Source organism: Thermobia domestica, chromosome 5 (genome assembly GCF_964235325.1).
Source record: "Thermobia domestica chromosome 5, izTheDome1.hap1.1, whole genome shotgun sequence".
NCBI classification, from domain to species: Eukaryota; Metazoa; Arthropoda; class Insecta; order Zygentoma; family Lepismatidae; genus Thermobia; species Thermobia domestica.
Window position 1 is genome coordinate 123369928 of NC_137458.1, and position 19054 is coordinate 123388981.

A 19054-nucleotide genomic window follows, 5' to 3' on the forward strand; every position below is an offset into this window, starting at 1 on the left:
CAGTATAAGTTTTGTTGGCATTTAATTTACTAAATAATCGCTCAGGTGTTACCGTCTTCACAGGTAAAAGTGATATATAGTTGAAACATCACATAATTTTTAACATCCTAACATTATAAAGTTTAACTTCGAAACTGAAATGGGCCTCTTTCTGTTCTGGGCCTCTCAATGTTGCGGGCCCTGCAGGCCCTTTAGTTGCGCCACAGCATTCTCTCTACTCAGAAGGATAGGGACAAATAGAAAAATCAAAATTCATTCTGTCCATTTTTCAAGCATCATACACTTCATGAAAAAAAAAAAAAAAAAAAAATCATATAATACTGATATGTAAGAAAATATTGGTATTGTTTGTTTTCTGTATACAAAGAACCATTTAGGTTTTTTATCTCATATTCTGGTAATAATCGAAAAAAAAGAAAAGAGCTTCATGTGATAAACGGACGAAAGAAAATTTGTCAACGCGATGCGAATGACGCTCTTTGCAACCTAATTCACGTTTTTCGTACAAAAACTCTATTCCTACCTGCAAAAAGAAAAGATTTCTGTTACCCGTCAATGGTTGAGATTTTGCCCTGCGGCTGAACAACACGGCTTGCTGACTGACTGAAGGTGCACGAAGGAAAAAAAAAACTGTTGGATTCCTCTCCCCGCCCACTTCAATTGTGGATATCCTGGACACATTTAAACTGAGCGGTACGATCTTTCAGTTCTTCCCAGTAGAGGTACCAGCAGTGATTGCTAAATGAAAAAGTGAGCATCTGGTGGCGAAAAGGCGAAGTGCTCGGACAAGGGGGTGGGCACAGTAACCTTAAGCACATAATTTTCGCTCTCTTTGTAAATTTCACTGTGCGTTTGCCACATTTACATAAAAGGAACTCAAAATGAAGTTTTTTTTTTTTTTTTTTTTTTAATTTCATCGTAAAATTCTTAGTTCCTTAATTTTTGAAGTTTTTTGTTGAAATACTTTTTGAAAATACTCCTTTTCTTATGCATATTTCCAACACTACGTACGAAATTTTATAGTTATTTTTCTTTATTTTAATTTCTACAGACATGCAACAATCTTTTAAGATCACAAACACCAAGCACTCAGTTGACAATCTTGAACTAACATTCACTTAATGGTCTTGAACTCGATGAATGATTTTGCATACCGATGACACAATATATGTCGACAGAAATTTGTCAAGCATCTTTTTACGTGGGTTGAGGGAGAGGGTGAGGTTTTGGATGTTCTCACGAGTAGAAATTTTTGTTTATTGTTTATTTGTAACTTTACCTAGCACTTAAGATAAGATTCCAATCAAAACACTACAGTTGAAAATGTTATTGATTTACCAAGCGAAACACTATTACATTTTCTGTTATTATCATTGATTTATTTGTTTTTCCATTATTTTAAGAATTTGAAGTGAATCTGATACGTCTGCTAGATAAAATAACAAATGGAACAAGAATTGAAGTTAGTGAGACTGGTACTTCGTTGTATTATCACCCTGGGTTGTTATATGGAGGTCACATAGAGCATGAATGCTGCAAGTTGAGAAGTATCGGTTATTACTTAGAAGTCCTTATGGCATTGGGTCCCTTTTGTAAGAAGCCACTGTCCGTCACTCTTAAAGGGATAACAAATCATGAGGTAAGTAAAGATGATGGCAGCAGAATAACCTGAAATACAGTGTAATAAATTGATATGTAGAATTCAGTGTGATAGTAACCAAATGTTTGTGAACTTCCTAATTGTCCCCATAAGTGCAGAATGTATTTGAGTGCTCAAGACAGTTATTATTATCAGTACATAACTAATAACAATTCTTTATATCACATAATTTTTTGAAGAATGCGCATTATGAAGGTTGTATTAGTTGTGCCAGCGTATGGTTATGAACTCATATAATAGATTTTTATGTGTTTGTGTAATGGGTGTTCCAATGAGGAACACAAGATTTAATTTTCCAGTAAAGGGCATAACTTAATCTGTGTGATACTTAGTACTTGAATAAGAAAATCATAAAAATCAAATAGCGTTTTTTAAACTGTATTTTATGGGGAGAAATACTTCCATCCTCAAAAGCCGGCTGTTTTGCTTATCTAGTTACGACAAATATATACATGGGTCAAAAATTATCCTATCTTGGCGGCTCATACGATGCCAGTGATCTTGACGATCTGAGAGTTAAGTGTCAAAAGACACTGCTAGGCGCTTGCACTTGTGTGTATATAGAAATTTTACAATAATACTTTGTTTCCTTCTGTACGAAACTTGTATCTTGAGCACATACGATCTCGCAACTTTAGTTCTGACTGAAAAATATTGAAAATTAGTAAAATTATGTAGAAGGTATTTCATAAAACAAAATTTACGTTGTAGCAAAATGGATCACTGCTAATAAGGCATTAAACCGGAGGAAAACTATCTGTGTTGCTTGTAGCTTAATTGGCTAGAGAAGCTCTCGACAAGCGGAAAATCGAAGTTCGAGTCAGATGTCCAGACTTTTCTGTGTAATTACATCGTCATATTATTTCTCAAGGCGTTTGCATGTTCCAAAAATGTTACGTTGGCTCCTGTTGTAATTTAATGTATGATATGTGTTCAAATTATAATCGGGGGTTTATTTTAGTTACAATGTGTATGCATGTTAAGTATCTTGCGTGGTACTGTTACACTTGGTGAAAATATTGTTAAATAAATTTTTGTACATAGAAAATATGGATGTCGTTCGCATATTTCATTCTTAAACCCCATCAGTTCATATTTAGATTATAATTTGATTAAATTTCCATATAAATCAGTTTGTTAATCTGTAAAATTTCTTTTCAGAATAAACTTAAAACTGAAATTGTTGATAAAATATTGATATAAGACCAAAATTGTGTTGTTGCACAACTGCCTAAACTACAAGTTAATGGTCGTGAATTATATATTGTTTTGTTCTCTTTAGAATTTTCAGTTATAAGAAGCGAATATTTTGATGATATCTTAGTACTTTGTAAAGACATTATTTACACTTTTTTTTTTTTTTAATTTCTTTAGCAAGCGTGTACCTTCTCCATACTCTTTTAGTACAGACTGTTTCGGGGGAATGTCCCAGTTTTTAAATAATTGTAACTCTTTGCCCATTGTTTGCATGTAAAATGTTAAGGTGTGTATTTGACTGATCGTGGTAGGAAGAGAGGTACTCCCAGTACGTTCTGTAAATATTAATTATTTCTGCTAATTTTTCGTTTACTTTTGATTATGTTATGCGTTGTTATTCATTCCAACAGCATATCTATTTTAAAAGGTGTGACATCCTACTGAAACACCCTGTACATTTATTCAAAGACTGTGTAGTAAAAGGCGTGAATTCAATAAATAATAAGTTACCGATCAGTGCTAGTAATAAATTCTATTGTTAACTGTAGTATATATTTTACATAACAGAGAGAGCCATCCGTTGACGCTATTAAGAACGGAATGCTTCCAGTCCTCAAAACATTTTTAATAGTAGACGATGGCCTTGAGTTTAAAATCACAAAGAGAGGCATGGCACCAGAAGGAGGAGGGGAAATTATTTTCAAGTGCCCTGTGAGGAAACAGCTGAGGCCTGTTCAGGTAAGGAGCAATATAGGAAATATTTTGTTTTAGCGATGAAGAACTGTTGTTGATAACCAGATTTGAGAAAATAATTTACAAATACTGTTTATCATTCTCATTTTCATAAAACCATTAAAATGAAACCTCTAAATAGCTGGCACCGATGGGTCATCATAGTTCGACCGTAAATTAGAAGTGTCCATTAGAGAGAGGTTACACAAAGTTAAATTACACCTATGCGGTAGTTGTATACAGTAACTAATTACACATTTTATAATAAGTATAGGTGTAAATATAGGCTAATACACAGAATAAGTGAGATAGGGAGATGATAATGAAGTCTCCTCTGTAAAGAAACAAAAGTATCGCTGGATGCCACGGGGTGTACTGCAAATGTATAATGCTGCGTGGTAATTTTCTTCTCCCCCTGGTAAAAGAATAGTTGTAAGTTCAGCTTTCAGCTGTAGTTCACCAGGTATTGACTTACGGCAAAGACATTTTGTGGGAAAAGCATCTCTTGTCTACTATACTGTATTGCAGATTTATTTTCAAATTGCAGAAAGTTTGTGTGGGTGTCTGTACGTGTGCGCTAAATACGTATAAACTGAGAATATCTGTTACTAAAACGTTGGAGGAAAAAGAGCAGTCTCCGTGTCCGTAGAAGTAAGTGTTATGTTCCGTAAAATTACATTTATTTTTGCCAGGAGGAAAAAAGTCCGTATTATGGAGGCGTCCGTTAAGGAAGATTTTACTACTATAATTGATTATATTTAAGTTTTCTTTCTTTAGGCAATATATTCGTAATCCTGAGTGACAGGAAGCGCCTTCCTAGAGATTTTCTGGAAGAAAATGAAAGAAGTTTAAAGGTTATCGATATCAGTTGTGCCCTCTAGATTAAAGGAGAATATGATGAATGCCGAAGTTAACATTTGGAATCCTCTTGTCCATTGACAAAACCCTTGGAATCATGGGTATATCTGTTCAACCTAGACTTGGACCATATAGGCAAACTTGGGATATTTGAGTTTTTTTAGGGGTACTCCCATTTCCATCAGTACTTACGATTAGTAATCTTTCGTTTACTCTTTTCATTATACAACCTCTGACAAAGTTCGGTGAATGATCCCGTAAATAGAAAGTAGATACAATGTGAATGAAACTTACCTTACTGTCTTTCGAAGTAGTCTCCTTCGCAGCTATGCAGCGCTGAACACGACTGTACATGTCCTGGAAACCTTTTGAGAAGTCTTCTTTCGGGATTGTGCTCAGGAGCCTCGTCACGTTTCGTTGGATGTTTGGAATATCGTCAAATCTCTTTCCTTTCAACGCGAGTTTGAGGCGTGGGAAGAAGTCAGGAGGATTCAGATCTGGCGAATATAGTGGATGATCAATTTGCACCACCCTCTTTTAGGCCAGAAATTGTCTAAAGATATTGGCTGTGTGAGGGTGAGCATTGTGAACCCTCAGGTAGAAATTCCTTGTGGATTATGCCATTACTGTCAGAAAAGGTGATTAGCATCATTTTGATGTGTGATTTTTCTGCTTTGACCTTTTTCCAACGAGATGATGCAGGAGAACTCCATTCCATGCTTTGATGTTATGTTTCCGGATTGTACCTCACAGACAAGGATTCATCCTCATAAACAATACAGTTCAAGAAGTTTGGATTTTCATTCGCCACAGCGATAAAATCCAGTGAGTCAAGAACACGTGCGTGTTTCTGGTCATCAGTTAAGTAATGTGGCATGAGTCGTAAACACGTTTTCCTCTTCCCTAAGTCCTTGGTGAGGGTAAGTCTCGCAGATTCACGGCTAATGTTCAATTTCTCATTAATAATTCGCACATTTAATCAGCGATCGTTTGTGATTAGTGTCCTCACTTTTTCAGTGTTTTCGTCTGTGCGAGAGCTTGACGGCCTTCCGCTACGGGGGTTTTCAGAAACACTATCCCGCCCTTCTCGAAAACCGTCGAACCCTCGTAAACACACTTCAAGGACACTGTTTGATCTTCATAAACCTCTGCCAGCATATCATGGGTTTCTTTCGGTGTCTTGCCAAGCTTAAAACAAAACTTCAAATTGATCCTTTGTTCGTTCATTTTACTGGTATCACTTTGGAACCGGATACACTAATACTCACTTGGTATAACGCGTCTCACGCAGACCACAATTGAACAACGGTGGGTCCACAATGGCGTTACCTGTCGCTACTCGTGTGTAGTGTTTCCTTTGAGATGGATTATTATACTAATAACTTGGAAATGGATTATTTAAAGTAAATAGGCTTTAGGCAGATATTAATTTTCCAAAAGTTTAGCTAATGGCGAAGAAATCGGGGCCGCGCTGGGAGAGAAAGAGCGAACTCGAAAGTTCGATTTTTTTCCCCCTCACATCAGACAAGTCTGGACAACGCATAAATACCGCGCTGTGCCCTGGTTCGCCCTTAGTATCCTCACAGTTTCAAGATAAGCAAAGATTTGCCCATGCTATCTTATCAAGATAAACAAAGATTTGTACTTGCAAAACTTTCAGCTTGATTTCCCAAAACCCCGATTTCAGGATTCGCCTTTTCTCTTCCAAGGTCCTGATATGTTTACTGACTGTATTATTTGCTCCACAGATATTCCACTAATAATTATTCATAATTCTACATGCTTGGACACACATTCCACAACCTCTACTATATATATTAATACTTCAACTACTAATCCTCACATGAAATACCACACTACTCAATTCTCACTGTGGATAATATATCCAACATTATTGTACAGAATCTCCATCTTAACTGTTTGCACAGGCTGGCATAAATCTCATAATCATCTATGTATGTGATAGAAAATTTAATTCCTTTCCATCCAATTCTACTTCAGTATTAATCTATATGGAAGAATCACAAGATACAAATCAAACATATTAACATATAATGTGTTCATTCTTAATTTCATACTCTTATTTGCTAAGACTGTGCTGACGGTGTTCTCGTCGTGGATGCAGAAGATTTAGGTTCGATTCCTAGTTGCATATGAAATTTGCATCCCACACTAAACTAAAAGTCGTCGTCTTATAGGTTTCATATTTAAGATGGCGTAAACTTTTGTGGCAAGCATTGCGTATAAAGAATATGTTTACTTATTAAGTAACAACAAAGGCATAAAGCCCCGAGCCTTTCACATGAGTTAAATTAAAACAGTGTTTATAAAATTATGTGATAAGTGGAGGAAATATCCTATTTTGTAACACACCAATTCCTCATTACTTGCGAATTTAGTGATGTATGAAGAGTGAAAATATGTAAATATGGACCACAAACCGAACTTAGGACTCCAGTGTGCCGTGCCGATGAGTTAACCACTACACTACCCAATCATCTTCCTTTGATGGAGTGTGCGGTTGTTGAAATAGTGTAGTGGTTAAACCACACTACAACGTATCGGCACGGTAACCGTGAGTTCGATTCTCGGTCCAATCATGCAACTTTTTCACTCTTGTATTTGGTCTAGGAATTAATTCGTGCGGTTGGTACGCACACATTGAAGCTGTAGTACAAACACAAAATACATAAATACCTTAAGAAAAATATTGTCCATCGCTAACCACCACTTTCGCCCATCTGTCAGGCAATGTACGGGTTCCGTGGCGAAAGAAGTCCTCATCCTTGGAAGCGATCCAGTCAGAGACCCATGTTTCGATATCTTCTGAAGAAGTAAACCGCTGTCCAATCAAATCGTTGTTCATGCAATCGAACAAGTAGTAGTCCGAAGGAGCAACGTCTGGTGAATACGGCGGGTGGGGTAAAACTTCCCATCCGACATTTTCTAAATAGGTTTTGACCGGTTTTGCGACATGTGGGCGAGCGTTATCATGTTGAACAATAAGTTTATCATGTCTGTTCTCCCATTCTGGTCGTGTTCTGGCCAGAGCTTGCTTCAAACGCATTAATTGTCGTCGATAACGTTCTCCATTTATAGTTTCACCCGGTTGCAGCAGCTCATAGTACACCACACCTTTCATATCCCACCATATGCACAGCATAACCTTTGCACAGTGAATATCTCGTTTTGGTTGTGATGGACCTGGTTCACCTGGTTTCACCCAGGCCTTTTTTCGTTTAGGGTTCTCGTAATGGATCCACTTCTCATCACCCGTAATAATTCGATGCAGAAACCCCTTTCTGCTCTGTCGTTGAAGCAGCAATTCGCAAATGGTTTTTCGTCTTTCAACGTCTCTGTCTTTCAATTCATGTGGAACCCAATGTGACATCTTTTGAATCATTCCCATGGCTTTCAAGCGTTTGGAGACTGTTGTTTGATCAACGCCTAATGCTGCTGCAAGTTGTTCCTGCGTTTGACACGAATCCTGCTCGAGCAATGCTGTCAATTCTTCGTCTTGAAATTTTTTTGGCTGTCCAGCTCGCTCTTGGTCTACCAAGCCGAAATCACCACTTCTAAACCGTGCAAACCACTTCTGACACGTTCGCTCAGCTAGAGCATGGTCACCATACACTTCCACCAAAATACGATGACTTTCAGTCGCACTTTTCTGCATGTTAAAGTAATGCAGCAGGACACCCCGCAAAAACACTTTATCAGGCACAAATTGCGCCATGTTCACTTAACTACAAACTGGTGTTGTTGACGCTTTAATCCACTGCCTTATACTACGAACGATACGCGATGACAGGGGTTTGCAACACATGTGTGGATACACGGAACTGTGGTACGCTCCGTTCGTTGCGCCATCTCTTGTCCACCCGCACGAATTAATTCCTAGACCAAATATATCAGTTGTTTACAGAAATTGGTTTGCGGTAGTTTATTGAATTTGCACCACATTCATCCCTGCAGTTCTGCAAGTTATATTATTAAGATTAGTGGATTAAATTTTATAATGCAGTGGAAACAACTTTTTGTACACCATGAAAATAGCAACTCTCATCTTGTGTTTGATAAGTTTCTGAAGTTATATTCCCAAGTGGATGGAAGTTCAGCTCTAGTTTTCGCTGCACTTGGTAATAGATTCGATTCCTCATCTGGAGACGGTTAGTGTTAGCCTAACAAACATGGTACATTGAACCATTGAACACAAATAATAAAAATCGTACTTAATTTTTACTGCATTAATTTTATTTATCCATGACAATGACTTCAGTTTATTAGTGTTCAAAAATATGCGTAAATTGCAAACTGTATGTAAAAATGCGTAAAAATATGCATATAATGGTACTGGTGTAAAATGATGTATTTGAAGTTACGTATTTAATAGTTTTCTACAAGTACTACGTGCTTTCTGTGCACTTGGCTCCAGCTTTATACTCAACACTTGGATATTGTTTTACATCTTCGATGCTGAAAATGGGATAAAGTTCAGAAGAAATTATTTTAATAATGCTATAATGTGCATAATAGAATTGCAAAAGAAGCAAGCAGCTCAATGAATTCATATAAGTTGCTTATATTTCGTTTCTTATATTTCGTAAATTGCTAGCAGCAATAGTTAAATTTAAATGAATGCGTATTTTAATTAGAAATCGTTATCTTTTTAAGCAACTTTTTAATAGAAGTCAAATCAAAGTTTATTTTCAGTTCCTTGTTTTTAAGGGGACAGACTACTAAATATTTTTCAAAAGCTAACCATTTTTCTTTTGCCAGTTTTTCGTAAGTGAAAAGAGATAATGAAATGTAACTTATCTCAGTAATAGATAATGTTGTTCTACACCCGAAAATACAAATTGGAAGAATTTTCAGTGTTGCCATCCATAGAAATTATAGTGTGACTAGAATTTGAATTACCCAAAATTCTAGGTTATAGCAGGGACTGGAAAAATGAACTGAACAGCAATTGATGACTTATCATGCTGTCTGTGTTCCTTGTTAACTACTTTTTACATAATATTTGTATTTATTTTGTAATAAAGGGTACAAAATAAATAACTTTTAATTATCAGTAGAATTAAAATACAAATATTATTTAAAAAGTAATTAACAAGGAACACAGACAGCATGATAGGTCATCAATTGCCGTTGAATCAATTTTTCTAGTCGCTTCCATAACCTAGATTATTGGGTAATTCAAATTCTGGTCACACTGTAATTTCTATGGATGGCAACACTGAAAATTCTGCCGATTCGTATTTTCGGGTGTAGAATAACATTATCTATTATTGAGGTAAGTTATATTTCATTATCTCTCCTCACTTACGAAAAACTGGCAAAAGAAAAATAGTTAGCTTTTGAAAAATATTTAGTAGTCTGCCCCCTTAAGGAGAGAATATTTCCTAGCTAAGACACATTTACTATTTAGTTAAAGCCAACAGTGTTGTTGATTTTCTAAGAATGAAAAGAATAATAAATCAAAATAAATACTGAACGTTAATAAATAATAAAATAAATCAATATTTGGTTTATCACTTCTGTTAACACAGTTCACAGAGAACTCTTATATAAAAGAAGCTGATCTCTATAGATAGAATATTAGTGGTAATGCGTTACGAATCTCCCTTACACCACAAGTAAAGTGTAGGCGTATATAACATGTTAATTTAGCATTCATTGTCTATTCGTCCAAGCTTCAACCAGTTTCATATTTAATTGAAAATATATTTTTGATTATAATTATTCGTAGTTTAGTCATGTAATTTTAAGTAAAACTTTGGAAAAGAATCGAAGAAAGACGAAAATAGACGGAAGCAAGGCAAAAACTTGGATCTATTTTTTTTCCCCTCTAAGTTTTACATCTCGTGGTTATGTCATGTAGGCTAAAGGATACAGATGGTTAGTTGAAATGAATGATTATGAAAAAATTGGTGCAATACAATGTGGGAGAAGAAGAACCGAAGCAAATTCGGACACGATGTTGTTCAATTCACTTGGCCTAAGATCGAACCAGGGACCCCTCGCACCAGAGTTTGGCACTTTACCACATAGCCATTGTTCTCCGGTGAGTTACTTAATAATTATCGTACATATCAGATATATTACTAATCATTTCTTCTTACTACTTAACACTTTTTAGCCACACAGACGACCATTTAACTGTCAAACACACATTTAAACGCTCATATCACTATCATTTAATCATATTTTCATATTTATTTAACTAGAAATAAAGATGAAATATTTAATTTAACGTCTCACAATTATGTCCTTTAGGCTAAAGGAGACGAATGAGTAATGAAAGTAAATGATAATGAAATACTGGTGGAATGAGAAATTAAAAGGCAACGGGAGAACACCGGTAAAACATCGAACTTGATTACGCATCACAAACTCACGTTACTTAGGATGAAACCAGGGACCCCACGCATCAGAGATGAGGGCTGTACCACTGAGCCACCGTGCCCCACGTTTAGTTAACAAATTTCAGATACAGTATGGGGAAAGCAATTTACAATGAATTCATTTACAGTCAATAACAATAGGAAAGGAACTCGACCAAGATTAGAAGTACTTGTTGAAACAGAAGAAAGAAAAAATATAACCTCTATCAAACGCTTACCCAGTTAAGTTTAGTAACTAATTAAGTACGTCGAAATTCACTTGTTTGCTGGTGTCATTGTGTTATTGAGTTAATATACTTCAGATTTGTTCTTAATATTCAAAAGTCCTTGGTTGTAACATTCACCCTACCAACTGAGTTTACGTGGTTGATTGAATAGAGGCTATTTATGATTTTTTTCCCCTCCTTTTGTTAAGGCTGGGACTGAGAAAATGGTGCTGGTTCAGATTTCTCTGCACTTTTAATTCTATAAAATCATGGTGCTCAAAGTATAAATTCTCGTAGATGAATATTTTATGATTGACTAGAGTAATAATTTGGTGTACATTTTCTTATTTGTAAAACTTAACATAATCTTTTAGATTACAGATGCAGGAAAAATAAAACGAATTCGAGGCGTTGCATTTGCAGTTCGAGTCTCTCCAGCTATAAGCAATAGACTTGTGGAAGCTGCTAAAGGTGTTCTTCTGCAGTTTATTCCCGATGTTTATATTTACACAGACCATTACAGAGGAGGAAATTCAGGCAAATCGCCAGGTAAAATGAATATTTTCAAGTAAATGTAGATAATATTTTTCACTCTAGTATTCCTGATCCTGAACCTCTGAACCTACAACTCACCTGGAAACCCTAGAATGAGGCTGAAATTACTTTGTGCGCTAGAAAACATGGAGAAACACTGTAATTCGATCAGATTGTGTGGACTTCTTTAAATACTGATTTTAACATAAATTTTTAACGTTGAAAATTATTAAAACACAACACACTGAGCAAGGCTATGTGATAATATGTTTTAAAAAAAACACACACACACACAATCACTTTTTTTTTTAACACATTATCACATAGCCTTGCTCAGTGTGTGTTGTGTTTTAGTACAAAATGGAAACAAGTCCTAATAGAATAGTTATTGAAAATTATTATAATTTAAATCCTTCATTATGGTCAGGGCAAATGGTGACAAAATTATTTTTCGTGAGCACCTTTCTTTTCTCCGGCATTATTTGAATATGTTTTGCTAGCGTATGCGGTTCTTTTCTTTCTTTTATTGCTAGTATACTTTACTGTTCCAGTATGTTTGAAGGAAATTTTGATCTCATGAATCGTGTATGAATTGAATGTGGCGTAAATGCATTTACAATTTTATTGCATTTCATTACATTTAAATACTAATGAATGTAGAGGTCGTCTCGTATGCGTATGCATTTCACAATTTTTAAGTTTCCAGAATTTTAAATAAATAATAATTGCAAAATGAATTTCATTTTACTTCATAATATCCAAATTATTTATTCAATTGGTGGATCGATTGTATTCTTGTCATTGAATGTTTTAATACCAGTTTAATTAACTGTATGAAAAGCTGTTTCTGTGTAATTTTTGCTATTTTATTTTCCAATTTTGCCAGCATTTTTTGCTTGTTTATTTTTCCATTAATACCAGGTTCTTAATATTTGTAGGACTACGTAGTGAACACATGAAAAATTTCGTATTATAAATTAGTGAAATTTCCGTATAATTATTTTACAGGTTTTGGAATTAGTCTTGTAGCAGAAACGACAAAAGGCATTTTCTTGACGGGTGAGGCAACGTCACAACCATCAAGTGAGTTAGAAACGCCGATTGTTCCAGAAGATTTAGGAAAGAAAGCTGCATTTAGGCTTTTAGAAGAAATAAATCGTGGAGGTTGTGTGGATTCTAATTTCCAGTATTTAGCTGTATTATTCATGGCCCTAGGACAAAAAGATGTGTCGAAATATCAATCAGGACCTCTCTCTCCGTACACGTAAGTATTTCAAGTTTTCATTAGGTAACTTAATTCTATTCATGTACGAGGTTTATCAGGAAAGTAAAGATGCAAATGAAAAATAAGGTATACAAGAAATGTATTGGACACTGGATACACTGGTACGAAAGCTATTTTTCCACATAAGTACCAACATTATTCAAACATTCGTATAAAGTTTTTGTATTCCAGAATCATAAACATCCGGCATCTGAATCTGAACCACGTAGTGACTATTCCTTACGTCACCGTCGTCGCCAAAGTGTTTTCCACCAACATGTTTCTTTAGTTATAGAAACAGATGGTAGTCGCTAGATGCGAGGTCGGGGCAGTGTGGCTGGTCGGATGCTTTCTTTGTGCCTGCAAAAGCCTGATCGCATGCGCATTTCATACCTGGCGGGATTCGGTATCACACAAGAGTGATACAGCGCAGTTGACGAATTACTCCCAATCTTAGTTGTATACATCAAAGTTACTGCGAGTGTTGCCAACTTTGGTACACTTTTTTTTTTCCTTAACGTGTAAATGTGTTTGCATGTTTACTGTTCTGTCGTACATCAGTGGTGTTGCGTGACTACTTAGAAGAAGCTGTTATTTTTAATGCATTACTTTTGTATCCGTAAAGTTATTAGGAGTTCTTCCGTCTCCTCCCACATTTCCATTCGTCTCCTTTGGCCTAAAAGGCACAACTTTGAAAGTTAAAATAAAGATTTCGTTTCATTTTGTATAATTGGGTTTATTAAAGAAAGTATCCTTTCCACAGCCCACAGCTTTCCATTGGGCTTCACTTTTTTTTTCCAAATAGTTGAAACTATTGTTTAACTTTTAAACTAATAGATGAAAAACGCTGTAATTTTGTACAGAGCAAATATCAACAGGTAGAAATTCTTTGATATACCTTGCCAAACCAACGAATGAACAGTGTTGACTCAACATAAAGCTAACTTTTTCAAATGGCACTAGTCAGATTTTTACAAATTTCAAATTACTGTTTAGCGAAAACTTACAGTAGCACATATATTAGTCAATGTTGCAAACTAAGAACGCCACAGTATCACAAACGTCCAAATTTTGGAAGCTATCATACTAACAACTAAGACGAACGGAACAATGCATATCCAAAGTATCGTAGCGTTTGATACCATGGTTATGATGTGATGTATTTGGAATAGTAAATAGGAAGGAAATGATAAAAGATTGAAAATTTTACTTCTTTGGAAAAAATGGAATAAATATTCTGAATACTTCTGTGAATTCTAATCGACGAACAAATAATGTTACCGTTTACAGCAAATTGATATCTCAACCTGTTCCGATGATATGATAAACATTGAAATAGTTTGCAACACTGTTTAGGGTTATGTAATTGCGAGAACTTGTAATTACAACTACTAAGAGTTATTTCTGTAATGTTATAAAAGCAAAGGAAAATAAGTAATTTTAAGTACTTTTCACTATACGCTATTTTAAGTAGTGTTGCAAACCTGTTGGGTTAGTAACATTATTCATTTGTTGATACTGCGGAATACGTCAAACGATTTCCCCCTATCGATGTTTGCTTCGTACAAAATTTCAGGGTTTTATATATATTGGTTTAGAAGTTACAGGTTGTCTCAAAATTTTATGTATGTACCGGGAGCCGGTTTTAAATTGAACACACTGTATAGTTTATACTCACATAGAGATTGATTAGTCGACCCATCCTTCTGTGTAGTTTTTATTATTAAAATTCTCAGAAAGTGAACTTGAGCTAGTTAAAAAAAAGAAAAAAAATCAAAAACTTCATTTTCTTAAACAACTTTATTCCAAGAGTTTTGTTCTGTTAAACAATCTGAAAGATAATCATTGTATAGTTCATAAGTGATTGAGACTATCAAACATTCAAGTAATCATATGTAGCTAGTTGCTTTTCGTCTGTCAGGTCTTTTCTGAATATACATGTTGTACCATTATTGGAACCACACAACAATTATCCGAAAGTAAGTTCTAAGCGGAAATAAAAGAACCTCGTGACAAATAGCAACATTGTGCGGGAAAAGAATAAGTACTTAGAAAGTATTGAATAAAAATATGCTTAAACAACAGTTATTTCTGTTGAAGTCATTCATCATAATATTCCTTTTTTATTGTGGTTCATGTTTGGTATGTTATTGGCTCATCCCATAAATAACGTTTTTTGACAAAAAAGAAATTAAGAACATACTTCGCATACAGTGCTCTCAGCATAATAATCACATCTTTATCTACAACTGTGTAATATATCAACCAGTTTTTGAATACCGCTCTGGAAAAGAGCTCTTACTTGAAGAAAACTGGACTACTATTAGCGCACGTACTCCACTTTTCGCTGTGTTTTCTGATCTGGGTAGTTTCTAAGACTTGCGAAACAGTCTTAAATTTGCAGGCTCAAGATTTGTCAAAGAAGGTGGATTAGAGGATTTTCTCCTGCACAGGATTGTAATTTCGCATAATTAATGCTTGCCGTGTGTGGGTAACGTTTGTCTCCGCACATTTGAAGATGGACTAATGTTAGCAATGTAGCGTCTAACCATCTATGTAGGTGCTGACAATAATCTCTGTTGTAATTATCTTATTTCGATATCAGCAGTTTAAAATATATCACACATATACCACGACACACATAAGAGTGCTTTCTGTAGGTTGATTTCTTGGGTCTCATCAATACCGGTTTGCGTAAGCAAAATGTGCATTTTAGTTTGCTATAATCGATAGAGCACTTAACAATTGCTTGGTCCAGCTTCTGCATCGCGTTACAGAACAAAGTTTTGCGTACAGAATGACGCCCCTTGACCTGTTATTCCCATCGCACCTTTAGGGATCAACTGACATTTGTATTTAATATAGTAAATTACGTTTGTCTTTCTTACCAGCCACCACCATCCTGTCCAAAAGTTACTTTCTTCTGTAACTGTCAATAGGAAGCTTGCAGATGTCCACACCCTGTTGCCTCTGCAGTGGTGCCAACATATGATGAGGTACCCAATGTTCCAGTTTAGATACATAAGCAAGGCCTTGAAGACTACAATGAATGGATGAATGGAGGGTATTTGGCCAATTGTTGTTCCACTGTTTGATGTGGATTCTCATCCACAGCTGTTCACAGAACGTTGTTGTGAAATTCAGCAGTTGCTCTTGTCAAGCAGAGCAGTGAATTGTTGTTTCTGGGCCGGAACTATGTTTGAATTTAGGACAGCAAGAGTCTCTTATTGCATTGATGTTCTGTACCGCTACAGTCGCTGAATGTCCTTGATGAAACTTATAAAGCATAATAATTCCCTAGTTTTTACTGGAAGTTCAAAAATTTGTCACTGACGTACATCTTGCTGCAGTCTGCTCTCCCTCATACGCACTTACGCAATGGACTGTTGTACAGCGATAATGTTGCGTCTCTTGTGTAGATTTTTATATCTCTGTCACTTAAAAAAATAATACGTGCTTCCGCGGCGTGCATAAAAGGACGTTGTGGAATAATCCAATATTTTGAACATAAAACAAAAGAAGCTATTCTTATATCGTCTAGAGACAACCAAAGTCTGTTATAACGGCAACACGGGAACATTATTTCATTGCGCTTTTAGTACATCTCGTTGTAAATTCTTTTCGTAAGTCTATAGAGGAGGCAGCAGTGTATTGGTATTTAAAAAAAAAAAAAAAGTGCATTCGTGTACAGAATTATCACCAAAGTTACGTTCAACTTTTTTTGCTTTTCAAAACTTAGTCATCTTAGGTCTAAAGTTTGTTGCAAACTATTTTATTTTTTACATATATGAGAAAAGAGGAGTGCTGCTTTTGTAACAATCATATATTGGTAGTCGTAAGAGGTGAATCAAATTTTTTTCCAATTCTTGTGTGGCAAATTTTAACATCAGGGAATAAATTGTGACAACGTACTCAAATCACACATTTTATTCAGAATGAAATCAGACAAACCTTGTAGTTTCCAATGTTGTAACTTATAACGCTTCCTACAAGTGTTCCCTGTGAATCTCTCTAATAAGAATTGAAGAAATTTTACATACTACAAATGCCACGTAAATAAAATAAGAATGGAAAGGTCCTACTTTCAAATATCGTATTCTCTGAAATAATTACACTTCATAACGAAATAACCGTAGTACTTCAACTGTTACGTTCTCTTAATGCAACTTTCATTAGTGATCTTGAAACAAATATGGTGGTATTGACCACAGCATTATATGTAACTTCATTAGTCATATTTTAATAACGCTATCTGTAATAGTACCGTATTAAAGAATATATGTGTGTGAAGATCTAGATTTGTAATGCAAATGCCAAACGATTCAGATGTGTTCCTTTCAATGTACGACAGTGTTAAATGTGTACGATTTATGTAAAATGTGAATGTTGTGTGTCATGTTCACTTTGAAATGTTACTTCTTTCTTAGAATTTCTAATATCTAAACTCAGTTTTTGATGTTGCGTTTTGTCGTGTTAATGTAGGAACTGTACATTTGCATCTAACTTCACAAACACCAAAATCAATATCTTGATGAATAAACTAATGTTTGGAACAGTGTTCTTTACTGTAAATGATAACCTTGGAAACAGCGGTAGTGCAATCCACTTACGCTCAGTTTGAGATTTCAACATACTGGTTACCATTTTTGCAGATTTTTGAGCTGCATTATACCATTTTTCTTTGCATTTTTCTTTAATTAAGATACGTAAGTTAAAAATATGGCTGATCTCACTTTTTTTAAATTATAGCTGAAGCTACTAGTTTGTACGTTGTAATGAAGAAGTTGATCTATACATGTGATTCAGTAATTATGAAATATGCTGATTTTTTATGAGTATACAAATTACTAAATGTTTTTCTGTAAACTGTAGTGATTAACTTGTTGTCTCCTTTGTAGATGAGTAGTTTAAGTGGAATGGTGCAGTTAGTTTTAGATGGAGGAAACGCATTTTAAGAAAGATTGAGGACACACAGAATTGGAAGATCTTCTATCCTATATATATGGAGTATGAATGAGCACAAATATCGTACGAATAAAGTGTGTGTATATATGAAGAACTGAACATGTTTCTTGTTAGGTTTACGTATGGATAGTTCTAGTAAAAACTTCTGTGTTATTCATCCTGTTAGTTCACATGGTTTTATGCCACCGACATCTCTTTATTATTTACAGTAAATATCTGCTCAGATCTTTGTTTCTCTGAATTCTAACGAAACTCTAAAGGATAGCATTGATGATACTGAAATTTTTCATTGTTTCTACAAATATTGGAAGTTTGTAATTAAGATTGTCTTGTTTCGTTCTTTACAGGATCCAGTTCTTGCGCCATCTTCGTGATTTTTTCGATGTTACATTTAAGTTAGAGGTACAACAGAAGACTGAGGAAGAGGAAGATCTCCGTCTAGGTATGAACAAAATATTAATGACTTGTTTAGGAATTGGTTTCCAAAATTTGAGTAAAACTATTTCATAGCCTAAATCGTGTCTTTATTAAACTACCTTCCTCCATGTTCAGCATCAGAAAGATGTCTTACAGATTTTGGAAAAGGTGATAGTCTGAAGGAGCAACATCTGGAGAATAAGAGGGATGGGAAATCACATCGAAGCTACTCATGCACTTTTGCCACTGTAATAGCCGAGCCATGAGTGGATGTATCGTTGAGATGCAACAAGATACATTTTCTCAACATTTCTCTTAAGTTTTTCCTTGGTTGCAGAGAGCAGTGTGTCCGTAAGTATAGTATTTCCCAGTCGCAGTTTGACTTTTAGCAAGAACCCTGGAATCCCAAAAGATGGACACCATCGCTTTCTCAGCAGATAGGACCACTTTTGACTTTGATATCAGAGAAGAGGGATTTATTCCGAATGGAAGTCATGAACTCATGTTTCACTCATAAATCTGCCTTAGTAACTTTCAGATTCGTTAAAAATACTGCAGATTTTGTTGGAATGATCGCAGGCGTGCTTGTTCATTATAAATAGTCAATAACTTGGGACCTCATCGCGAAGACATCCAGTTCGTTCCCAAGATATACTGAGTGATAACTGCCAACAACCATAGGCAAACACAAATCACCATGTGACGTAATGACGCAATATACATTTTCATCGTATGAGAAGAGGTTTTGTAAATGTTGCCTACATTCTCCACGGAATACTCTTCTATGGCGAATTACATACAATAGTCATTAATC

The 19054-nt window shown here is 35.3% G+C and overlaps 1 protein-coding gene across 1 annotated transcript in view; it reads left to right on the forward strand.

Moving 5' to 3' along the window:
• Positions 1-18339, forward strand: part of Rtc1 (RNA terminal phosphate cyclase 1) — a 40442-nt gene extending 22103 nt beyond the window's left edge. Inside the window, exons 2-6 of the mRNA XM_081759032.1 lie at positions 1404-1639; positions 3425-3595; positions 11435-11609; positions 12603-12858; positions 18171-18339. Of these exons, the coding sequence (XP_081615158.1) occupies positions 1404-1639; positions 3425-3595; positions 11435-11609; positions 12603-12858; positions 18171-18333 (1001 nt within the window). The 3' untranslated portion in view covers positions 18334-18339. The remainder of the gene's footprint in view (positions 1-1403; positions 1640-3424; positions 3596-11434; positions 11610-12602; positions 12859-18170) is intronic.
• Positions 18340-19054: the final 715 nt, after the last annotated feature.